The sequence below is a fragment of the Spinacia oleracea genome, chromosome 6 (genome assembly GCF_020520425.1).
Source record: "Spinacia oleracea cultivar Varoflay chromosome 6, BTI_SOV_V1, whole genome shotgun sequence".
NCBI classification, from domain to species: domain Eukaryota; kingdom Viridiplantae; phylum Streptophyta; class Magnoliopsida; order Caryophyllales; family Amaranthaceae; genus Spinacia; species Spinacia oleracea.
In genome coordinates this window covers 92,299,496-92,325,417 of record NC_079492.1, presented here as the reverse complement: position 1 = coordinate 92,325,417, position 25,922 = coordinate 92,299,496, and the positions used below count along the sequence as shown (strand labels likewise).

Sequence of the window (25,922 nt, the reverse complement as noted above, 5' to 3'; positions counted from 1 at the left end):
GAGATAGGTAGACATCTTCCGCATCATCATCCCACACACCGCACACTTCTCTCTCGATTTGATCCATAGGGACCATGGTGAGTGGTGCACCTTGAGGCGTAATATACACCGTAGGGTCAAAGTTCTTATTTTCCGGTTGATCGAGAGAGATGTGACAAGAACCGAGTGGGCTCTTGTTGTTGTTGGGTTTGCCAACGTTAGGGAGAGGTATTACTTCATCCTCTATCATATCCTGGATCGTATTTTTTAGATTCCAGCAGTTTTCAGTATCGTGCCCATTTCCCTGATGGAATTTGCAATAGGTGCCCTCGACCCAATATTTATTTTTGAATGAAGGGTCGGGTGTGGGGCCTATGGGCCTTAGCTTTCCTTGATTGGTTAGTCTTTGGAAAGCTTGTACCAGAGTCGACCCGAGTGGGGCAAACTTTCGATCTCAGGTCCACCTTCCAGGGCTCCTTCGGGCTGGGGTTTCTTCTACGGCGTGGACCTCTTGGGCTTGAGGCGCGTGGCCCCTGTTGTAGGTGTTACTTTTGTAACCAGGTTTGCTTTGTACTATTTTTGCGAGGTCATCCTCGATCTTTATTCCTACATCATAAACCCTTTTGAAGGTATCAAGGCCCAAGTACCTAAGGTGTTGTTTATAAGCTGGGTCTAGGTTGTCAATGAATTTTTGGACCAATTCAGTTTCAGGAGGCCTATTGATTAGTTGGGCCGCTTGGTCTCTCCATCTAGCAAAATAGGTCGTGAAACCTTCATATTTCTTTTGGAAGAGGACTTCCAACTCGCGCATGGTGACTTGAAAATCCATGTTTGACGAGTATTGCTTGACGAAGACATTGACAAAGTCCTCCCAAGTGGGGAAGAGCTTAGGGTCCTGGTGGTAGTACCATTTGAGTGGCACAGGTTCCAAGGACAAAGGAAAGGCGGGCAAATACATGGACTTGTCCACACCTTTCAAGTTCATGGCATCCACAAAGCTCAAGAGATGATCACGGGGATTGTCCGTGGCTTTGAACTTTGGTAAGTCAGATGAACTGAACTTTTCCGGTAGTTTGCCGGGAAAAGGTTTAGGATCGAGGGAGAAATACTTGCTCCCCATGGTTTGCTGCAGAACCATTTTTTGGATCTTCTTCTCGTTATCGAGGTCATTTTTGGCTTGCGTAGCTGCTAAGGATTCGTTTTCCATTTTCAATTGATTCATAAGTTGGGTCATTTGGACCATTTGGTCTCGTAATTCTTCCATGGACGTGTTTGAGGGTGCGAATCGAGGTTGGAGACACTACAACAAAAATATTAATTAACAGCGCCTAATTATTAGCGCTTATCAAAAAACGCTATTAATTATGTCAAATAACAGCACTTTATTTTATACTGCTATTAAACAAAGCAACATTAATTTACTTCTTAATATACTACAGCGCTTTTTTTTAAACGCTGTAATATATTACTAAGTAAGTTATCCCAAAAAAAAAGAACATACGGTCTTCGCCAAAAACAACAAAAAAATCACTGGCCTTCTTCCACGCACCTCCTAAACATTTCCCCACTTTCTCCATCTTGCTCCCTTCCTTCCTTCCTTCCTTCCTTCCTTCTTCCACGCACCACTACTTCGACAGCAGTTAATTAAGGATCGGTTTCCCTACAATCCCGATACGATTTCAAGAGTTCAATCCCAATTCACTCAAACCGAAATTTCCCAAATCCAAAATTAAAGAGTTCCCTTCAATCCAAATAGCAGATTTTTTCGTGTTTTAGCTCTTCCCGGCGAACTTTTCTCGGCGGCAGCTTATTATCTGGCGATAGTACTTCCCGGCAGCGTGTGGTTGAATTATCAATTGTGAGTTTCTTCTAATTTAGAATTCAATTGAGTTTTTCAAGATTTCGTTTGTAATTTTTTATATGTGGTTTACGCAGTATTGTCAGAAATTATGATTTGGATATGTGGTTAGGGTTCTTGATGTCTCACCGATTGTATTTCCGTCTTTCCTGGTGAATCTCAGGTCAATAACTATAGATTGTTTCTTTTGATTTCATTTTATTGGCTAGCATTTCGAAAATTAGGGTTACTTTTATATGAATTTTTGTGCAATTAGATGCAAAATGGTTCAAATTCGTTCACGTTTGATTACCTTTTAGAAAATGGGGAACACCATATTCTCGGATTTTGGACGAATCTGTTGCCCCGACCCTTTGGTTGATGCTTTGTGCAAGGGATACAATGGAGTAGTCCTCTCTTATGAACAAGTTAGTTGTTTTGTAATTGCAGCTTAATTATTGGATTTTTGGTGTTTTGGATGAAATATGTTAACTGATTGTTATGTTTAATTTCAAAATTTTGCATACTTTATTGATTTTTGGTGTTGTGATAAGCTGAATGTTTAGTTGTAAGCTTGTAATGATTCTTAAATTGTAGGGAGGAAAGGGTCGGGAAAGATTGGAAAGGTAGAATTGCTGGACTGGAACCCATGAACTTCTTAACTATTGCAACTCCACATCTGGGTTCACAGAGGTCATAGACAGGTGGGTACCTCAGCTAGACTCGAATAAGTATTTTTCCTAAACTCACACTGTTATTTTTGATATGAATATCTCTATTTTAGAGCGACAGAGATTGTAAAACTTTTGCGTGCTACTTGTTAGTTGTTACAGACAAGCTAGATATTTGTTCTGCCTCTAGAAAGCTTGATTTTCAAATTTTAGCTACATGCACACTCAAAGATCGCCAAACTTTAATTATAATTATCCCTCTCTGACCCTGAGTCTTTTAGTAATCATATAAAATGTCTAGAGAGTCGATTTTACTAAAGAACGATATGATGCAAATGGTGGGAGGCTGCAGCAGGGCTATAGATGTCTGGTTTGCTGGTGGCTGTCCTTATTTAAGAATGTTTAAGAAAGATAGCCATATAAAAAAGAGATGGGAAAGTATTGATATTTGACAAAAGAGCTGGGAAAGATGTTATGTCGTTACTGTGAGCTGCGTTGCGCAAGATGTTATGTTCCCAGCTTTATGACAAGGACATATACACTTCTTCATATTACTGGACTCGTTTTCATTTCTGAGAGATGAAAAGAAAGAGGCTAGCTTTTCGAGAAATCTGCTTATCATTTAGCTACTGATGGTCAAATCCAAAAGTATAAAAGAGATTGTGTGGTTTTGTGACTGAGTAAAGTCGATTTCTAGAGGTAACATAAGCACTAAGGTTAAATAGGTTGCTGATAGATTTCGCGTTGATGCTCTGCAGCTTGAAAGGATCTTCCAGTACGTGTTCCTGCCACCTGAGAATAATACTAGCAGAAAGAAACATGAGCTTGTTGCCTGATTTCCCCTTCCTAATGGTAATACTAATTGAATGATTGATTGCTTTTTGTGGTAACTGTTAAAAAGTGTATTTGCGAAACATTTAGCTTCTGATTATGATGAAAAGTTCTGCATGGGCTTGTTAGCTTTTGCCAACAATTGTAACACCTCGATACTATCTGGCATTGTACATGGATAACTGATATATCATGTAAAGAGTTACCATTTTTCCTGTAAAAATGATTCAGATAAGAACTTTAGTTTGCCAGTGGTTTTTATTTTCTTCCACATTCGTGTGGAAAGTTCTCCTGTCGTTCCGTGGCGCTTTAGCCATTAGGTACTTGCATAAATGAGTATAGAAAGTTGATGTACTGTGTTCAGTTGACCTGCATAATAGTGTATCCTTTGCTTCGCACTTCCCAAACCCAATAAATGGAATTCAGCTTTGTGCAAAATGCAGTTAAGGATTCTCTTCATTTTCGATGGAAATGTGTACTTATCCAAAAAATATTTGTAGTACCAGATTTTACTGCAGTTATGGATTGGATCCTCTTGTCTGAAATTAGGTTAATTGCAACAGATGTTTACTTTAGTGATGAACTAGACCAAATGAGCAAATTTTTATTAATTTTTCTGGGTTGCTTATTGCTGCAATTGCTGGGTTGCTTATTGCTTTCCTTGCAAATTGGATTTTGGCATTCATTGTCCTTGGATTAATACCCTTAATAGGCCTTAACGGATACATCCAAATGAAATTTATCAAGGGATTCAGTGCAGATGCAAAGGTTCTATCTATCTCTCTCTCTCACTCTTCCTCATTCCTCAACGAGAGGAACATATTGTATATATCAAGCTTAACTAATTGACATATGTCTTTGTGGCCGGTGTCTTGCAGAACAAGTATGAAGAGGCAAGCCAAGTTGCTAATGATGCAGTTGAGAGTGTAAGAACAGTTGCTTCTTTTTGTGCCGAGGAGAAGGTAATGCAGTTGTATGAAAAGAAATGTGAGGCTCCTGTGGAAGCCGGTATAAAGCAAGAAATAATTAGTGGGGCAGGTTTCGGAGTGTCATTTGCTTTGCTATTTTTTGTCTATGCCATCAGTTTCTATGCAGAAGCTCAACTCACAGGGAATGGAAAAACTACCTTTACCAAGGTCTTTCGCGTAAGTATCTATTTGTTTTTTAAAATTCCATATATATGAATAAAATGTTAAATGCAACTACGTACGTACTGCATGTTTTCTTCGCTCTTACCATGGCAGCGATAGGAATACCACAATCTAGCTCCTTTGCTCCTGATAGTAGTAAAGCCAAGAGTGTTGCTGCCTCAGTATTTTCAATCCTTGATCGTAAGTCTAAGATAAACCCAAGTGATGAATCTGGGATGATCTTGGATAAAGGTGAAATTGAGCTTCGGCATCTGAGGTTTTCATATCCAACTAGACATGATATTCAGATTTTTCGAGATCTAAGATTGAGCTTCGGTATGCTTTGTATTTCTTGCATATATATAATACTAAATTATATCCCGTGCACGCACGAATATTCTAAAATCATTATTTGATCATATTTTTTTATAAAATATTTCTCCCCTTGGAGCTAATTTCACTAATAATAATCTTGAACATATTCATTTATTCATCTCTTGTGATAGTCGAACAGCAGTTAGACGAATCAACTCAACAAGCGCTTCATCCAAAACATCCAGTGCACCGGAACTGTGTAGATTATGGTAAACAAGGGCAATCCTGTTTTCTGCAACATAAACCAAATCCCATTGAGAGAATTTAGCAGCAAGTTGGATTGCATCAATTGCCAAAACGGGTGAGTCCAAGGAAGACAACAACAAGTTGGATTACTTCAATTGCCAAAACTGGTGAGTCCAAGGAAGACAATGATCACTCTTGAACGCACATTCTGAACATCATTAAAAAACCAGTGTGCAGTGGCCAACAAAGCTCTATGTATAGGCGTATGACATCATACAAATATACATTGTTCTAATTTTAGTGTGTAGATTTGAAATAATATGGCACATGTGGTTCTTTCTCTTTTGTTGTTATTTGTTTTTCTACCGCGTCGACAACATTGTATAGGATTTTAAGTTAAGAGATATCGAGACGTTTATTTGGTATGATAGAAATTAAATTTGATGTTATATATAACAAATATATATATAATTTTTTACTATTTTATATTTGTGGGGAGCAACATCTATATATTCAACTCTTACACTTATTCTAAAATGGTTGTTTTTATTTTTTTATTACAGATATTTATTAATTAAAAATTAAAACTAAAAAGGAGCTTCGGTGCACGAAATTTTCCGCCATAATCAGAACTTTAATAGCGCTTATATATGGAATGCTATTAAACGAGACAAAATTAACAGCGCTTTTAAAAAGCGCTGTTATTCTTTTAACAGCGCTGCTAATTAACAGCGCTTTAAAAGCGCTGTCTTTCATTGAAAAAAGCGCTATTAAAAGCTTATTTTGTTGTAGTGAGAAGCGGAGATCCTTGAAAGGGGGAATGACGGATGGAGCTTGGAGTTACTAGACCTTGTGTTGGTGATGTAGCTTCGAGACGCACTAACCTTTGATTTTCAGATCGACGCCAAGTGGCAGAACCAGCCCTATGCAAAAGACAAGCTAAAGTTTAGGCCCAAAGTTAAGCATTACTTAGTCTAGACTTCTGACTCTCTCTACTGGTTTTCTATTCTCACTTTTGTTGGTACACTTTTGGCTCTTCTTTTGGTCATTCTTTGGATTTTCGAAACATTTGCCCATGTGACATTCAAAGTTATTTTAATTAGCATGCTCGGTTTTGGTGCCGAACATTGTCGTCACAGGAGGCCTAATGACGACACGAGTTATTTATTTTATAAGTCGTTCTTAGAATCGAGTGCCTTTTTCATACGTCCTCGTACCAAATTTGTTACGAATTTTTTTATTGCTACGTATATTTTATGCGCGGGTACCGAGGCTGCTGTGCCTGACCAAAAGGCCACGCAGTAACTTCAGCGCCCAGCTCTGGGCGTTGAAAATTATTGGCGCCCAGCCAGGGGCGCTGAAAATGCGTCCCTGACTGGTACTCGTATTCTGTTCGCGTATCCTTTTTTCGTATATAGGACTTAATTTTGCGTGCTCGCCTAATAACGTCCTTTACGCGTTGTGCGGCGTTTGTGGGGTCCGTTACAGGCTGTCCTGGGCGTTGCTTATTTTTGTGGCGATCGCCCGGGGCTACGGAACACGTATTTTGGTATAACTCTTTGGCCAATTGGTGTTTATGAATGTTTGGGCAATTTTTTAGGGTCGTTGGTTTTCTAGCATTATTTGTCACATACAATCACATAATTCGCTACACATAACTAACATTACAACATGAAGCAAAATAATATGTCACGTAGTTTATGATAGGCTTCTATGGGTAATATTTGCGCCGGCTTGGTACCTCTTCTATCGTCGATCCAACACATGCCCCGGTCGGGGTAGTGCATTCACGAGCGAATTTCGTCCCAAGAGGCCAATCACGATGTAAGCCAAGGGGGAATGCACCAATGAGAGGAACCTAGTGGGCGAGCGATTGGGTTTGGGATAGGTGTACTACTAGCGAAAGTGTCGAGTGGACAACATTCGAAGCGTATGCACCCCCCGGGTGGCGATGGGTATCCTTATTCCCAACTCCCGAGATGAAACATGCCAAGGGAGCCAAGATTCGTTATACGGTCTGTCCGTTCACATTAATATGCTGATTTTCAGGTCGTCCCAATTTGATAGGGAAATAAACGCGGGGTAGGATCGTTTCACCCTTCGGCTATTTTGATTACCTACGAGCACGAGTATTTCATTAACATCCCCAGTGGAGTCGCCACTGTGAGGGGGTTGAAAAAGCACGAGGCTAATGCGTGACCTCGTCCCTCGTGGGCGTGACGTCGTCAGATCAAGTGTAATTGGATTTCCTGTGAGTTTACACCCAATCGACTAGTAATATAGGAGTCGCCATTCAGTTTTTAACGACAATGAGAAAAACTGATAAAACCCGGTTATCGTGACATAAAGGGAGTGCAATTATGTTCGACCACGACGGCCATAGGTTCCCTTGTGATCCCTGGTGTGGGGATCGCTCAACGTACACCCGCAGGGCAGAGATTGAGAGTTCGGGGGACTGTAGCTACCGAGAGGAGTGCTCATCGATAATACTCCAGAGGCAGGTTATCCTTACTAGCTCAGCATAAATAATTGAAGGGACATGCGTTAAACTATTAAACTATTCTGAATTGATTTTAGCAATATGCAACACATAACACTAAATCGATCGTGATTATCTTATTTAGATTGATTTAAGGTACCTAGCATGATAATTCAATGGTCTAAGGTATTATCTTATTAGGCGTGATAGATCAATCAAATTAATAGTTTGACAATTTTATAAAAGGGTGATGAAAGCGATTAAATCATATGAGGGACACATTACAACGCACCCTTGAGAGGTGCGTTGTGGTTCTCAGAAAACTAAGCACTTGGCTTTGCTATTTCTCCTTTTATTTAACGAATCTCGGGTTTCTAAGCAATGTTCCAGTATTTAGGCTTAATTCATCAAGCTACAAGGGGCAGGATGCGTTCTGTTCGACTTTTGGGTCGATTGCGACAGAACGCTGGATCAATTTCGCAGCGTGAGGCTTAGGCTTAAGGCTAGAGTCAATACTCAGGTTATGGAATTGTGTGTCCCTTTTACGTCGGTTTTGAGGCTGTATTTATAGGAAAAGGGTGTGTGGAAAGATAGATTTTAAGATACGAATCCAAAAAGAATCCGGAGATAAAACGGCCCCAGGCATTTTCAGCGCCCAGATCCAGGCGTTGAAAATGGGATCTGGGCCGAGTTCTTTGTCAGATTTGGACTCTTAGAACACGGAGCTTTTGAAATTTATCCGAGTCTTTTAGTGCGTATTAACTTTATGACGGAATGCGTCTGGGCCCGTTACGAACTCTAGGTTCGTTAGGAATTTAGTTAATACGTAGCTCTTATTTTCGAATTATACCAGGAATGCAAATTCTATCTCTTTTAGGATTTATGTTGGAGTGCAACACCTAATTCTGACAGGTTTCTATCTTTTATGACTTTGCCACTTTTAACAAGTACTTTTTACGACAGTTACTATTCTTAGCAGGTTTCTATAAATAGCAGTTTCGGCTGAAATGAAAGGGTGACTGAGATTCGTTATTTTATAGGAGATGCGTTGCCAAGTGGAGATTTATGTTCTCATCATCGAACCTTCCCTTTTGGGAATGGGGACAAAAGTAGCTGTCTACACTTGGTAGCTAGGTGAATCCCGATATATTTAACAGCGCTTGTCAGAATATCAGCATCATAGTCAGTCAGACCAGCAATATAAATATTTCTTTTATCTAGGTTATCTTTAAGATCATAGGCTTTAGAAAACTTAGAGAAAGCAGGAAACAAACAACGGAATTTAGAGTATATATCAGCTCTCGAAAAAAGTACGTAACAAGTAATTTGCAAACATAAGATGAATGATGTGCATTTTCTCACACCTGGTATGGAAATTGAAATCTCGTATTTCTTAAAGCTCCTGTAGACACCTGGATAAGTATTCCATACAAATTGCAAAAAGGAAAGGAGATGAGGGATCTCCTTGCCTTGGTCATTTCTTAGCTTCAAAAGTCATATAAGGTTTGCCATTGACCAAAACAGAATAAGAATAAGAAGTCACACACTCCATAATCAAGAAATAAAGAGAATAGAAAAACCTAACTCTCTAACCATTAGTTCTTTTAAGGTCTACCTTTAGCATAAACCTTGGGGATAGATGTATTCTGGTATAACCTTTAACAGGTACAATAGCCAACAGAATTTATCCACAACATTCCTCTTGGAATAGAGCGAGATTGAGAACAACCAATCACTTCCACCACCACATGCTGAAGTCTTTTTGTTTAAATTTTAGGAATTAGGGTCTCTGAAGTGCAACTTACCTGTTTCAGAAGTTTCTTTGACTCAAAGAAATCCAAGATTGCTTTATACATAACAGCCTTTAATGATATGTTAATATGCTTTTAAGAAAGCTGAATTAAAGTTATTAAACCCATCCAAATCAGGAACTTTTTAGTGTTGCTACTTGACAAATTTGCTTCTTGACAACTTCTCTCGTTTTCTACCACCAATAATATGCTATAGACTATAACGAGCCTTGCTTTTTTTTCAAAAAATAAAAATAAAAATACAAGCTCTTCTCGCAGACAACCTTACCTTATCATTTTGAGTTTTGAAGCCGGTCTTCAGAGGAAATCTACTTAGTGTACACTGGTAAATTACCAAGTTCATTTAAAGAAATCTTCTGCAGTATCATATACATTTTCCGTGTGAGACTAATATTACACGGGTGATAGTTTATTACGCCTGCCTGCAAGTTGTAAGTCTACTGTTTTCCAGCACGTGTTAGTCCATGTTCACGGACTTACTGGACTATCACTTGTTTCCAGCACTTGTTGGTCCATGTTCACTGACCTCACTAGACTGTTTACCAGCACCTGTTGTTTTCTGTTGCATCTGCTTGCACTGTCTATTGCTGCACCTTAGTCACTTGTGCAGGCATCACCTTACTCGTCCCATTGAGCGCTCTCTACAGGGCCTCCCTTGCCTTGCCTAGTGCCTCACTTACCCCACTCAGCGCTCCTTGTGAAGGCTGCAGCGCCTCACTGCTATGCTGCAGCCTGCAGCTGATTGTAATAGTTCCATTGAAGATAATGGCATTATTGTTGTGTTCAATTACCATATAGATAATTTTTTGTATTGTATTTCATAAATAAATAGAAATTTATGTTCAATTACCATATAGATATTCTTGAATCGTTAATTTGAATTATATGCTAAAGATTAAATTGGTTATCATTTTTTTCATCACACAAGTACCTAATTTGGCGTTTTATCTTATCAGGAACAATGGGTCAAGCACATTGTCCTAAATTGGGGCGAGGAGAGATCTTTGAGTTGAAGTATGATCAAGCATTCGAGTTTGCCGTATATGAACTCCTTAGACTTCAACTAGTGTTAAGTATTTAGTTTATTCCATACTTTTAGTTTCTATAGCACAATGTTGTTTTAGATGATTATATACACACACACACACACACACACACACACACACACACACACACACACACACACACACACACACACACACACACACGCGCGCGATGTAGAGTGACATATATGAATTTATATTTTATTTTATTGTCGTATTTGGATAAATATGTACTTGTAATTCCAAATTGTTTTTTATGTATCTTTTCTTCATTAATCTTTTAGCACATATATGAACAGAGAAGAAACCATATACGGAGTATGTAGCTTATAATATGCATGGGCGAAAAATATGTTGCACATAAGCATTATTAATTTGGCGGGTGATTTAAACTTTTGTGCAGCAAGTTTCGTTGCCCATAATACTATTGACGACAAAGATAGTGTTGCACAAAATTACCATTTTAAAAATTAATGTTTCCTTTGGGCGACGGAATCCAGAAGTCGTTGCACCAAGTGAAAATTATAGGCAACGAAAAAGATAATTTGTTGCCCAAAGATATTAACTTATGGAGAACGAAAATGAAAGTCGTTGCACAAAGTCACCAACATACGGCAACGATTGTAAACCTCGTCGCACATTTATTTAAACTTTAGGCGAAAAATATAAATCTCGTTGCCCAATAAAATCTTTGGGCAAAGACTTTTACGCGATGCCCAAAATACTTATTGTGCAACGACATATGACTTCGTCGCCCAAATGTAGCAAGGGCCTCGACCCTATAGCAACGACCTTAGACCAGGATAAAATCATCGCCCCAAACTATTGGCGACGAATATTTCAATGTTTGGGCGACGACTTTTTCCGTTGCCCAAAAATTTTTTTCTGATCCCTTTTCCGCTTCACATAACCCTTCGTGTCCCCTTTCGTAGATACTGCAATCTCTCTCCTAAAATCCAAATTTCACTCCATTTTCTTCCTCCTAAACCTCCTAGTTCCCCTCTCTAAAACTCCCCAATTTCATCTCTCCAAAATCCCTGCAGATTTGCCAATTTCTCAAAATATCCACCCATTCTTTTAACAAATTCTTCAAAATTTCATTAAAACACCGTACATAATCTTCAATATTTGAAGAATTTGAGGAAAATAAAATCAATTTTTAAAAACAGGAAACCTAGAAATTAAAATGGTAACATATGATATATGTTTCATTGTGATGAGACACAAGGGTAATCTTTCTACCATGAATTTTTGAGAACATAATTAATGTTTGTTTGCTCGAAATAGTGTCCTTTTGGAGATTCGTTTTCAAAATGACAAGTGGGAGAAATTAGACCTCGAAAGTCTTCGAGGCGAACAACAAACATAAAACGGACGTTCCGGAGGCTTTTCGAAGTTCTTCAGAAAATCCGAACACTTATTCTTTAAGGACTTAGAAGTGGCTTTAAAGAATAGACATCTCTTAGAAGACTTTACAAGTGGTGCAAGGAGAAGAGAATATTCAAAGGACTTTCAAGTGGGTATTGATATTCTATTGTTTGATGTTCTATACCCATGTAGGCATAGAGTTCAGGTCACTGAAGCTATAAGATTCTTCTATTAGACAGTTAAGAAACCTACAACTTGCAGTCAAACTATTATCACGAAGATTAATGAGTTTGTGAAATGTAAGAAAGCTATGACGAAACCTAGATTCCCTAAAATGGTTAGAGGCCATATATAGGCTCAAATGTTTTAGATGGTTAAAGGCCATAAAACATACTTAGTATTTTGATGAAATTTTTGAAATTTTGTTGATTTGCAAGAATAGCTTCACACCTATTGGTTGCAGATTGGTTTTAAGGATAAAAACCATCAAAACATGAAATTTTGTTGTCACACAAAGCTAGATTAGTTTCTAAAGGTTACAAGAAAACTCACGACGTGGATTGTGTTGAAACCTCATGCATAATCGTATTGCTCAAGTCTACAATTCAAGCAATGATTGCATATTGGTACATATGACAATTGGATGACAAAACGTATTCCTCAATCAAATTTTGGAAGAAACTATGTACATGGTATGTCATATGATTAGTGGATCCAAATAATGCTTAAAATGAATGCTAGCTTATGAAATCCGGGTATGGATTTAAGCAAGCAATTGGGAATTGGAACTGTATTTTAGTGAAGCTAATAAGTATTTTAGTTTCATAAAATGTACATGATTCTTATAGATATATAAGAACTTTATTGGGAGTACGTAAAACTTAATTGGTCCTATGTGTATCACACACATATCTCTCTATTGTGAAATAACGTTCAAATGCTAATGACTTAGATTTGAAATTATTCATCAATGATGGACCAAGGCGAAACTTAGTACATACTGGGTACTAAGATCTATTTACAAAGGTCTTATTATATTGTTTTATATTAATGGAATTTACTAAATCAAACACGAAAGAATCCATTGGAGATATTCGACCCATATGAATAAATCTAAGTAAAGAATGTTTGAACTATGTATAAGCATTTACTAAGTTAAACATCAAAGGATCTAAATGAGATTCTTCACCTATATTATATATTAAAGAATTTAGCTGGATTCAGTATCTACTGAAACTGAATGAGCTAAAGTTACATGAATAGAATTTAATTGGGAAATTATCATGTATGATATAATATAAGGATCGCCAAAAATGTATCGTATGGCTTTAGGCATAACGAACATATACCAATCTCTATTGGTCTAAGTAAAGATCAAGTAGATTGAGATCAAGAAAAAATTATGGTACTTGAAAAGGTACATAGGATTAGTTCTTGATTCAAGGAAATAAAGATATGCTAAATATTGATGTTACACGCATAAACACTGGCACAGGATCAAGCAAGATTCTTTTGGAGTTAACCATTGGCAAGAACGAGCTATATGCATCGTAGTTTGAAATGGCAACATGGATTGAAGACCACGAGTTGTTGCGTGGGAAATTAAATATCAATTTCTATGTTCTAAGATACAACTGGAAGGTCTTCCACATATTTGTGAACTACTTGGATAAGTAAATCCAAACAAAGCATCACTAGCAACCTAAACAGTTGAAGTAAAAGTAATTATTGCCTGAGAAGCAATGAAACATAGTTGTTTATGTTAAAGAGTTCTTCACTGAACTTGAGTAGATCACATGTCTGCTGACTTGATGGTTCTTCATTGCAAAATGCGTAGAACCACTATTGAAGTAAGAAATACTAGATCACATAATAGACAAACTCAAAAGATCTTATCATCCTATCTTGAAAGGCATTCGATGAAAAGGATATTAAGAATTGGCAAAGCATGATAACTAAATCTATGCAACAAGTGAGAAGAAACACTCACATTGTGGCACTGGAAATCAAGCATAGCTTTGAATTCCATTAGTTGTTTTAAAGATGGGGTAGGGCCCATGGTTGTAAAACATTGGGGTTTAACATTTATCATTTATCATATATGAAATGTATTTTCATATTCCATTTAATCTTGGTTTAGTATTAAATGATTAGCCCTTTCAATTTGACAATATATATTCAAGATAGACTGTCAGGACCAGTCCTGTGACTAAGTAATGTCTATCAAGTGAACTTGAATGTCAAAAGTTGAAAATGGTCCCTGGTCGAAAGTTTTCTATAAAGGTGGACGCATAGGAAACGCTAGACGACTAGAATGCAAGATGACTAGTAGTTCTATTTCTTTAACTATGTGGACATGGCAATGTCGCAATCATTTGCATAGATACTTACTTAAAAAGATTAGTATCGGACAGACCTATGAAACTTTATTGTAAGAGATGAAAATCTGTCATAAGTAAATTTTATTACATTATTAGACACTAATCCTCAATACCTGAGTGATTTGAGATTACTTGTTTGAGAACTGGTTACTTTGACGTTGTCAAGCATCGCACTGTAAATGGAGACTATAACGGAAACGATCAGGTAGTCACCGATAAAACGAAGTCTAACCTCAAGATCGCAAGATTGAGATTGTCCTCTCATAAATCGGGATGAGATGCTGAAAGTTGTACAAGGCCACTTGGAGAGCTAGAAACTGAAAAATGCATTGTTGTGCTCAGATGAATCATAGGCTATGATTATCTGTTTATTTGATCAGTTGAACTATGAAACCGAGGAATACCTCTGGACATAATAAGGATTACTACTCTTACCTTATGTTCATGAGCAGGCATCAAGCGACAAAGGAATAAGGAAATGCACACTTGTCCCTAAGGACAAGTGGGAGACTGAAGGAAATAATGCCCTTGGTCCAAGTGTGCATTTAATGCTAAGTCTAATAAATGCGGTTCAGCATTAATTAACAAGTTAATAATTCAGTGAGATCAAGTGAACTGAATGCCTAGCTAGAGGCCGCTTCAGTTCAAGTGGAATTAATAATATTAATCCACAACTTACTCTTGACTGAACCCGTAGGGTCACACAAATAGTATGTGAATGGATCAAGTATTTAAGTGAATATATTATTCATTAAGTACTCCATTTATGATCATTCGAAAATGAAGGATCTCGGTTCCAGTGGGAGCTGAAATCGTCAAAAGGCAAAATAAAGAATACTCCGAAAATGATGATATTGCGGGAAACGGAAATATGGTTCATGACGGAAATAAAATATTATCCAAGTCGTAGATGTTGCCAGAAATGAAAACATGGTTCGTATCGGAAAATATTATCGGAAATAGAAATATTGCTGGAATCAGAAATATTGCCGGCAACGGGAATATTACAGGAATCGGAAATATTGTCGGAAAAGGAAATTATTTCCAGAATCGGAAATATTAACGGAAACGTAAATATTTGTTCGAAACGGAAATGGATTACGAAATCGAAAAACGAATCGGAAGCTCGACGAGCGACAAGCCGGCAAGCGAGCCGGCCCATCGCTCGACGAGCAATGGCCGAGCGCATATCACTGAGCACGAAGCCCAGCGACAAAGCCCAACCGATGGGCCAGCAGCACAGTGGGCCGCGCCAAGCAAGCAAGGCAGCAGCAGCACAGTGGGCCGCGCCAAGCAAGCAAGGCAGCAGCAGCACAGTGGGCCGCGCCAAGCAAGCAAGGCAGCAGCAGCACAGTGGGCCGCACCAAGCAAGCAAGGCAGCATCAGCACACTGGGCCGCGCCAAGCAAGCAAGGCAACAGCGATGCAAGCCCGCCAAGGCAAGGCAGCAGCGCGCTGGGCCTCTAGCCAGCTGCGGCTGCGGTTGGGCCTAGGCAGGGAGCGCGCACCAATGTGGCCCATTGTGGCTGCGTTGGTTGCTTCGTCTTGGGCTCCAAGAAAAGTCCGATTACTTAATTCCCAAGTAACTTTGGATTAATTATTCCTAGTCCTACTGGCACTACTACATAAATGGGCAAAGAGACCCTAAATAAAAGACTGTTTGGTTGATATAACGGGTCTCTTTAGTATAAAAATCTCACATTAAGGATCACGAATTTCTTATCTATACTGGGACCCATTAAATTTCCTTAGAAAAATAACACAGACCCCCTATTTAACCCCACGGGTCTCTAATCTACGCTGGAACCCGATATTTTCCATATGAAAAAAAGAAAGAGACCCGTCATATTACTCCACGGGTCCCATAATTTAATAATTTACCACATAAAAAACAAAGGAGACCCTTCAAGTTGCTTCACGGGTCTCTTATCCCACCCCATTTCTTTTCACAGCAACTACATAAGTAACTAACTTATGTAGTTGCTGTGATAAATTTTAGCATTTTCTTATTGATTGATGTATTGTGTAAAATTATTATGATATCAAATTGGGGGTAAAGATATGTGTGGTAGGTTTTCACTACCACCAGCGAACTCACCACCACCGCCGACGAACTACAAAGTTAGGGTTTTTAGTTTTTATGTATCACTCTCTCCTTGTCTTGAATTTATTTTTTCGAACTTATGAATTGCTCAAAGTATTTGAATTTCGATTAAGTTAGGTTTTCTAATTAGGACGAATTGGTTGTTATTTTTTGTTTATTGAGTAGCGATTTATTGAATGTTGTTAATTTCCCGTATTGTATTGATTATAGATGAATTTTTTGATTAGGATTAAGTAGTGGAAGTTATATTATTTGAGTTGCACACTAAGTGTTTGATAAAATGTCGAATGAGTTTTTGAGTTGTTGTGATTTATTTGGATATACCCTCAGGTTGGTCTCGTTGCTTTTGCCGACTTCCCTTTTTGCCTCACCAACAACAATTCATCGCCTTCGTTTACCCACAAATCCACTCTACAAATATTGGTCTCTCACTCTATATATCTCTCCCATGGTTGAAGGGTTTCCAATTGAATTGTTTGAGTTGTTAACTCTATGTTTCTGAATTCAATTACTTGAATTTTGAACTTTTAGGTATAAGACATATAAGTCAAAAAGGATTGCGGCAGAAATACGAGTTGTGCTTAGGATTCTGAGTCAGATTGCTGAACATATTATAAGTCTTGAGGAATAGGGAATTGTTCAGGTTAAAGAGCTTTCCAGAATGAGCGCAATTGTTTAGGAGTTGTCGAATTTGCATAAGGTAAGGTAATGATACAACTCAAGCTTTGTAATTTGATTGAAGGGTTTTACCAGCATATATACTTGGCAAAGTTAATTTAGATTCAGTATTAACTAATTCAGTGAATTTTAGAAACACAATTATTGGGTTTAGTAATTATTTGTCTATAGTTTTATCAAATGTCTATTAGAAAGGGAGAAAAATCTATGCAATCAGGGATTATGTAAACCTAGTTTTTGGCAACTTTGATATTTAAAATATCTATTATTTGTCATTGTTATAGACGTGTAGTTTCATCGATCTCTTCTTTTAGTAGATTTCTTTTCTTGTATGATAATAGTTAGTTGTGATTACATATGCTAAAAGATGTGATAGAGTTATTTAGTCACTCTAAGTGGTCTCTTGACACCTTATAGGCAAGCTTACCTTTAAATGTGTGGATCAATGTTCTGTTTGTACTGAATTGAAGCTATGCAAGCACCAATAGTGCATGAAAAGACTCAAAGAATGGATCTGTTTCTACTCAAATATATGAATTGTTTTCATTTATGAAAAGTACTCAAGTTTCTTTCATGAACTTCTTTTGGTTTGTTTACAGAGAGATGCAAAGTGAAGGCTTGCGGATACGAAACAAAAGCCAAATTCCATGGGAGTATCATCCTCTGCCATATTTTTCTGTAATTTCTAGAAGAGTTGGTGATCCTAGCAAATTCTGGTAGTACCTGTTGCATATTATAGCATTGCAGCCTGGATTGACTTTGTTAGGATCACCGATTAGAGTTGTATATTTCTTCTTGTCACTTTCCACGTATTTCAGATCATTCATTTGGCATTTTCCTCCGTCCTTTTATTTTTAGTTGATTTCTTCCCTCGTGAAACCTCAATTGCAAATCAAGGTAATGATTAAGGTTCGTAATTGATTGAATGGGTTTTACCAGTTTAAATATGCTTGGTTGAGTTAATTTATAATTTTAGATACATTTTGGACTAACTACTAAAATTGTGGTGACATAAATTTATACTAAACTATTTAGTAACTATCTGCCTTCTATAATTTCGATTATAGTAGGGGATAAAGAACTAATTAATCAGGGATTGTGGAAACCGTGTTTTCGATGATACTGTTATTCATATTTTGTAATGCTCTCGCTTTTATAATAGTATATAATATCATTGTTCATTTTAGTAGTAGGTTTACTTATTATGTGTTTGCATCGTTTTTTATGATATCATCTATGATTCACCTGAATAAGAGACTTGACATCTTCTAGAACAACATCATATTTTTGTCTCAGGAGATTTTTTGGTGTTTATATGTTGAAATTTGTGGTGGCAGTGCTACACCGGCAACTATCATGTATTCGCTGAGAGGCACCCTCCTATTTCAAACTAGCAACTGAGCAACAAGCCTTGTAACTGAATTTAAGGTGCATTTTGCAATGTAACTTCTTTCTCCTCTTGAACTGCTGTGACATTTGGGCGTCTTACTGTCTTAGTATGAGAAACTTATATCTGCATGTTTTTCACCTTTCTAAGGTTGTTGATATTCTAGCTCCATACGACAAGGGGAGGAAAGATTAGGTTGTTTATTCTGAGATGCTGGTGTCGGGAAAAATATGGTTATTCTGGAACTAATCAACAACGTTGCTAAAACTCATGGTATGTTGCCAATTACACCTTTTTTCCATAGAATCTAACATCTTAATTACCCTGGTTTTCTAACTTTCTCTGTGATGATCAGGTGGCTCACCCATTGTGTTTCATCTTTTATTTGCCGACAACAAATGTACTCGTCTACGTCTCTGTGGTCAAATGAATGAGCCAACCAATGCTCGTGCCCATGTTGGTCTTACTTGAATGGCTATTGCAGAACACTAGATTTTATTAACAGCTTTTCCCGTTTCTTAATATTTTTTATATTGAGTCTATACGGGGTTGAACGTGGTTTTATTCTTGTATATGCACAATTTTTAGTTAATATAAGTGTATATTTTTAGATTTATGGCCGTGGTCGATCATGAATTATTGGTATTTGTTTGTACGGTGATTTGGATGATTTTTCTAATTGCTGCTTGATTGTAATGTTAACAATTATTTATGTGCTTTTAGGTAACGTTGGAGGATGAGACATGTAGAATAAATGTTTTTTAAAATAAAAAAATGTCAAGAGACCTGTTAGGTGAGATAGTAGATCTCTCTTGAACCATAATTTTTTAAAATATAAAAGGTAAAGAGACCCGTTGGGTGTGGCAGGGGGTCTCGGTGGTGTTAGGTTATGATACATATGACATTACATAGATCATGCGGAAACAACCATTAACCCAGGAAACATATTATTTACACATAATCATTTAGCATAGTTTAGATGCATACTCTTTGTTGCGTGCCTTCCCTAGCTGCGCCCGAACCGAACAAGAACAAGTCTTTTAGGACTCCAAGTGTCGTCCCTCCGTAGAAAGTCCACAGCACGTCCGGATCCGCCTTAAGATTGACCAACTAGAATCGCCCTTAAGGTACTCAGAAAATTCGGCACTTTTGGGGCAAGATGGGTGTTTGAATTTTCTCTCAAAAAAAACTCACTTTTGAATACTTTGAAACTTGTGTATAAATTATGACCCCTAGGCCTTTATTTATAGAGTTATGGAAAAGGAATCGTAATCCTAGTAGGATGCGAATTAATTGGAATTAGAATTCTACATGAATTCTACTTAATCAATTTATCCAATAGGAATAGACATTTAATCATACACTGACTCTTGCAGATTCAGGAATCTCGCATGAGCTCAAACTCACACACACACGGCAGCCACAAGGGCTGCCCACGCATGCGAGCAGCAGCCCACGCAGCGCGGCCCACGCATGCGTGGCCTTGTGCGCGCTGGGCTGTGGCGTGCGTGCTTGCTGGGCGATGGCCTGGCTTCGTGCTGGGCCTTCGTCCGGCAGGCCTCGTCCGATGCTAATTCGTACGATACGCTTCCGATTAAAATTCCATTTCCGGAATCTATTTCCGATACGAACAATATTCAATATTTCCGATTCCGGAATTAATTTCCGTTTCGAACAAATATTTAATATTTCCGTTTCCGGAATTATTTTCCGATTCCGGTAATATTTCCGATTCTGACAATATTTCCGTTTCCGGCAATATTTCCGATTCTGGTAATATTTCCATTTCCAACAATATTTTCCGATACGTACCATGTTTCCGTTTCCGGCAACATCTACGACTTGGATAATATTCATATTTCCGATACGATCCATATTTCCGTTTCCGGCAATATCATCGTTTCCGGAGTATTCATTTCTTGCCTGTGACGATCTTAGCTCCCACTGAAACCAAGATCCGTCGGTTCCGAATATTCATAGATGGAGTATTTAATGCCATTAAATACTTGATCCGTTTACGTACTATTTGTGTGACCCTACGGGTTCAGTCAAGAGTAAGCTGTGGATTAATATCATTAATTCCACTTGAACTGAAGCGGCCTCTAGCTAGGCATTCAGCTCACTTGATCTCACTGAATTATTAACTTGTTAATTAATACTGAACCGCATTTATTAGACTTAACATAGAATGCATACTTGGACCAAGGGCATTATTTCCTTCAGTCTCCCACTTGTCCTTAGGGACAAGTGTGCATTTCCTAATTCCTTTGTCGCTCGATGCTTGCTCTTGAACATAAGGTAAGAGTTGTCATCCTTATTATGTCCAGAGGTGTTCCTCGGTTTCAGAGTTCAACTGATCAAATAAACAGATAATCATAGCCTATGATTCATCCGAGCACGGCCATGCATTTCACAGTTTCTAGCTCTCCGAGTGGCCTTGTACAACTTTTAAGCATCTCATCCCGATTTATGGGAGGACAATCCCAATCTTGCGATCTTGAGATTAGACTTCGTTTGATAGGTGATTACCTGAGCGTTGCCTTTATAGCCTCCTTTTACGGTGCGACGGTTGGTCAACGTCAAAGCAACCAGTTCTCAAACAAGTAATCTCAAATCACTCAGGTATTGAGGATTTAGTGTCTAATAATTTAATGAAATTTACTTATGACAGACTTTCATCTCTTACAGTAAAGTTTCATAGGTCTTGTCCGATACTAGTCTTCCCAAAGTAAGTATCTATGCAAATGATTATGACATTGCCATGTCCACATAGTTCAAGAAACAGAACTACTAGTCATCTTGCATTCTAATCGTCTAACGTTTTCTATGCGTCCAATTTTATAGAAAACTCCGACTAGGGACCATTTTCAACCTTTGACATTCAAGTTCACTTGATAGACATTTCTTAGTCACAGGACTGGTCCTGACAGTCTATCTTGAATATATCGTCAAGTTGAAGGGACTCATCATTTAATAAACCACAAATTAAATGGAAAAATGAATTCCTTTCATTTATTGTGAATGATTAACCAATAATGTTTTACAAAGATTTAAACTCTAAAACTTTAAAACATTAAACAGAGACATCAAAGCCATTCTCCAATATGCTTGATTCCCATAGCTGCAGTGTGCGAGTTGTGCTTCGCTTGCGGCAGAGGTTTAGTTAATGGATCTGATATGTTGTCATCAGTTCCAATTTTGCTTATCTCGACTTCTTTTCTTTCAACGAACTCTCGTAGAAGGTGAAATCTACGAAGTACATGCTTGACTCTCTGGTGGTGTCTAGGCTCTTTTGCCTGTGCAATAGCTCCGTTATTATCACAATACAGGGCTATTGGTCCTTTAATGGAGGGGACTACACCAAGTTCTCCTATGAACTTCCTTAGCCATATAGCTTCCTTTGCTGCTTCATGTGCAGCAATGTACTCCGCTTCAGTTGTAGAATCCGCAATGGTGCTTTGCTTAGCACTTTTCCAGCTTACTGCTCCTCCGTTGAGGCAGAAGACAAACCCAGACTGTGATCTGAAATCATCTTTGTCGGTTTGGAAACTTGCGTCCGTATAGCCTTTAACAATTAATTCATCATCTCCACCATAGACCAGGAAGTCATCTTTGTGCCTTTTCAGGTACTTCAGAATATTCTTGGCAGCAGTCCAATGCACCTCTCCTGGGTCTGACTGGTATCTGCTCGTAGCACTGAGTGCGTACGCAACATCCGGGCGTGTACATATCATAGCATACATTATTGAACCAATCAATGATGCATATGGAATCCCATTCATTCGTCTACGCTCATCAAGTGTTTTTGGGCACTGAGTCTTGCTTAGAGTCATTCCATGAGACATGGGTAGGTAGCCTCGCTTGGAGTCCGCCATCTTGAACCTATCAAGCACCTTATTGATATAAGTGCTTTGACTAAGTCCAATCATCTTTTTAGATCTATCTCTGTAAATCTTGATGCCCAATATGTACTGTGCTTCTCCTAGATCCTTCATCGAAAAACATTTCCCAAGCCAAATCTTGACAGAGTTCAACATAGGAATGTCATTTCCGATAAGCAATATGTCGTCGACATATAATACTAGGAAAGCAATTTTGCTCCCACTGACCTTCTTGTATACACAAGATTCGTCCGCGTTCTTGATGAAACCAAAGTCACTGACTGCTTCATCAAAACGTACATTCCAGCTCCTGGATGCCTGCTTCAATCCGTAGATTGACTTCTTTAGCTTGCATACCTTTTTAGCATTCTTTGGATCCTCAAAACCTTCAGGCTGTGTCATAAACACAGTTTCTGTTAAAACGCCGTTTAAGAAAGCAGTTTTGACATCCATCTGCCATATTTCGTAATCGTAATATGCAGCGATTGCTAACATTATTCGAATAGACTTTAGCATTGCAACTGGTGAAAAGGTTTCATCGTAATCCACACCGTGGACTTGCCTGTAACCTTTCGCAACCAATCTAGCTTTGAAAACTTCAAGTTTCCCATCCTTGTCCTTTTTCAGTTTGAAAACCCATTTGTTTCCAATGGCTTGGTAGCCATCTGGCAAATCGACCAAATCCCATACTTGGTTTTCAGACATGGAGTCTAATTCAGATTGCATGGCTTCTTGCCATTGCTTGGAGCTAGGGCTCGTCATAGCTTGCTTGTAAGTCGCAGGTTCATCACTTTCAAGTAATAGAACGTCATAGCTCTCGTTCGTCAAAATACCTAAGTACCTTTCCGGTTGAGATCTATATCTTTGCGATCTACGCGGGGTAACATTTCTAGATTGACCATGATTCTCACCAGATTCTTCTAAAGATCTCTGAGTTTCATCCTGAATGTCATCTTGAGCATTCTCTAGAGTTTGTTGTTCGACTCGAATTTCTTCGAGGTCTACTTTTCTCCCACTTGTCATTTTGGAAATGTGATCTTTCTCCAAAAAGACACCATCTCGAGCAACAAACACTTTGTTCTCAGATGTATTGTAGAAGTAATACCCCTTTGTTTCCTTTGGATAGCCCACAAGGATACATTTGTCAGATTTTGGATGAAGTTTGTCTGAAATTAATCGTTTGACGTATACTTCACATCCCCAAATCTTAAGAAAAGACACATTTGGAGGCTTTCCAAACCATAATTCGTATGGAGTCTTTTCGACAGCTTTAGACGGAGCTCTGTTTATAGTGAGTGTAGCTGTATTTAGTGCATGTCCCCAAAATTCTAATGGAAGTTCGGCCTGACCCATCATTGACCTGACCATGTCTAGCAAGGTTCTGTTCCTCCGTTCTGACACACCGTTCCATTGTGGTGTTCCAGGAGGAGTCAATTCTGATAGAATTCCACATTCTTTCAGATGGTCATCAAATTCATAGCTCAGATATTCACCGCCTCTATCAGACCGCAGTGCCTTGATCTTCTTGCCTAATTGATTCTCTACTTCACTCTGAAATTCCTTGAATTTGTCAAAGGATTCAGACTTATGCTTCATTAGGTAGACATAACCATACCTACTGAAGTCATCAGTGAAAGTGATAAAGTAGCTGAAACCACCTCTAGCATTTGTACTCATTGGTCCACATACATCTGTATGGATTAAACCCAATAGTTCATTTGCTCTTTCTCCAACTTTAGAGAAAGGTTGCTTTGTCATTTTGCCAAGTAAACATGATTCGCATTTACCATAATCCTCTAAGTCAAATGATTCTAGAATTCCTTCCCTTTGAAGTCTTTCTAAGCGTTTCAAGTTTATATGGCCTAATCGACAATGCCACAGATAGGTGAGATCTGAATCATCCTTTTTGGCCTTTTTGGTATTTATGTTATATACTTGTTTGTCGTGATCTAATAAATAAAGTCCATTGACTAATCTAGCAGATCCATAAAACATCTCTTTAAAATAAAACGAACAACTATTGTCTTTTATTATAAAGGAAAATCCCTAAGCAAGAAACTGAAATGATGTTTTTAGTAAGACTTGGAACATGGAAACATTCTTCCAGTTCCAAAACTAGCCCGGAGGGCAACGACAAATAGTATGTTCCTACAGCTAATGCAGCAATCCGTGCTCCATTTCCCACTCGTAGGTCGACTTCACCCTTGCTTAACTTTCTACTTCTTCTTAGTCCCTGTGGATTGGAACATAAGTGTGAGCCACAACCTGTATCTAATACCCATGAAGTTGAATTAGCAAGTATACAGTCTATAACGAAAATACCTGAAGATGGAACGACTGTTCCGTTCTTCTGATCTTCCTTTAGCTTCAAGCAATCTCTCTTCCAATGCCCCTTCTTCTTGCAGTAGAAGCATTCGGATTCAGAAGTGGGTTGACTGACCTTCCTCTTTGCAGATTTGGCGCCAGTTTGCTTAGTTGGGCTGGCCTTGTTGCCACCTTTCTTAGCATTCCTCTTCTTTCCAGATTTCTTGAACTTGCCCCCACGCACCATAAGCACATCCTGCTTATCACTTTTGAGCGTCTTTTCAGCGGTCTTCAGCATACCGTGAAGCTCAGTGAGCGTTTTGTCCAGACTATTCATACTGTAGTTCAGTTTGAACTGATCATACCCGCTATGAAGAGAATGGAGGATGGTGTCTATAGCCATTTCCTGAGAAAATTGCTGATCCAGCCGACTCATATTCTCAATGAGTCCAATCATTTTGAGAACATGTGGACTTACGGGCTCGCCTTTCTTAAGCTTGGTCTCAAGAATTTGCCTATGAGTCTCGAATCTTTCGACTCGAGCCAGATCTTGGAACATGTTCTTCAACTCACTGATGATTGTGAAAGCATCTGAGTTGATGAACGTTTTCTGCAGATCCGCACTCATGGTGGCGAGCATTAGACATTTCACATCCTTGTTGGCATCAATCCAACGATTGAGGGCTGCCTGAGTGATCCCGTCGCCTGGAGCTTCGGGCATCGCCTCATCTAGGACATACTCCTTTTCTTCCTGCATAAGAACTATTTGCAAGTTCCTTTGCCAGTCAAGGAAGTTTTTCCCGTTCAACTTCTCCTTTTCGAGAATTGATCGAATGTTGAATGAATTGTTGTTTGCCATATTAAAAACTACAATTGAAAAGAATAAACAAATAAATAACCATTCACAGTTTCTCTTAATAAACTTAAATTCTAGCATTCATGCATAATTCAATGTTTATTAAGCATTTTATTCAAGTTATGTGTTCCGGCAGGTGTGAATAAAATGATTCCAAGATCCTAAAATCATTGAAGAACTAAGCACAGTTTGTCGACTTAATCCTAGAACATCTTAGGTAAGCAAAAGCCTTTTGCTAATAGTCTAGAAACTATTCTTGGTTGATAGGTACGTCTAAGAACTTATTAGGTAAACCTATCGAATTTGCCACGACATAAAAGGACTCCTTACTTATATCGTTGAGTTTCACCAAAACTAACATGTACTCACAATTATTTGTGTACCTTGCCCCTTTAGGACCAATAAGTAACACCTCGCTGAGCGAAAACTATTACTAGATTGATGTAAAGGATATCCAAGCAAGTGTATATTTTGGCATGGCACCTTTTAACTCAATTTTTAAGTTTGGAACTTAAGGCTCTTACTATGTTGGTTAGATTTTAAGTGAACTAAAATCCTTAATCATGCAACATAATCAAGCTTTTGATCTCATGCATTTTAAGACATATTTAAAGCAATAAAT

At 38.3% G+C, this 25,922-nt stretch overlaps 1 protein-coding gene and 1 long non-coding RNA gene across 11 annotated transcripts; both read left to right on the top strand.

Moving 5' to 3' along the window:
- Nucleotides 1-1,495: 1,495 nt before the first annotated feature.
- LOC130463086 (ABC transporter B family member 11-like) lies at nucleotides 1,496-5,503 on the top strand. Of its 6 annotated transcripts, XR_008923747.1 has the most exons (6): nucleotides 1,496-1,837; nucleotides 2,414-2,520; nucleotides 3,246-3,339; nucleotides 4,031-4,086; nucleotides 4,197-4,784; nucleotides 4,955-5,503. XR_008923747.1 is itself a non-coding variant. In XM_056832123.1 (2 exons), exons 1-2 carry the CDS (start codon nucleotides 4,499-4,501, stop codon nucleotides 5,089-5,091), a joined length of 423 nt encoding a protein of 140 aa, XP_056688101.1. In that variant the 5' UTR covers nucleotides 4,031-4,498; the 3' UTR covers nucleotides 5,092-5,503. The 6 variants fall into 6 exon arrangements, 1 of the variants encoding a protein (XP_056688101.1); XR_008923748.1 differs by lacking the exon at nucleotides 3,246-3,339; XR_008923745.1 differs by having other exon boundaries at nucleotides 4,031-4,784.
- Nucleotides 5,504-16,068: 10,565 nt separating this feature from the next.
- Nucleotides 16,069-19,002, top strand: LOC110774852 (uncharacterized). 5 transcript variants are annotated; one of them, XR_008923321.1, is made up of 5 exons: nucleotides 16,069-16,617; nucleotides 16,726-17,588; nucleotides 18,169-18,300; nucleotides 18,410-18,532; nucleotides 18,615-19,002. It is a non-coding gene; the product is annotated as an uncharacterized lncRNA (long non-coding RNA). The 5 variants fall into 5 exon arrangements; XR_008923323.1 differs by having other exon boundaries at nucleotides 16,093-16,899; nucleotides 17,472-17,588; nucleotides 18,615-18,998; XR_008923322.1 differs by having other exon boundaries at nucleotides 16,094-16,894; nucleotides 17,472-17,588; nucleotides 18,615-18,998.
- Nucleotides 19,003-25,922: the final 6,920 nt, after the last annotated feature.

Bases quoted from the DNA above. Each gene is read 5' to 3' on its own strand.
- LOC130463086 (XM_056832123.1), top strand. From the start codon at position 4,499: ATGAATAAAATGTTAAATGCAACTACGTACGTACTGCATGTTTTCTTC. The intron at 4,785-4,954 runs GTATGCTTTGTA...CTCTTGTGATAG, and splicing joins AGATCTAAGATTGAGCTTCG to TCGAACAGCAGTTAGACGAA.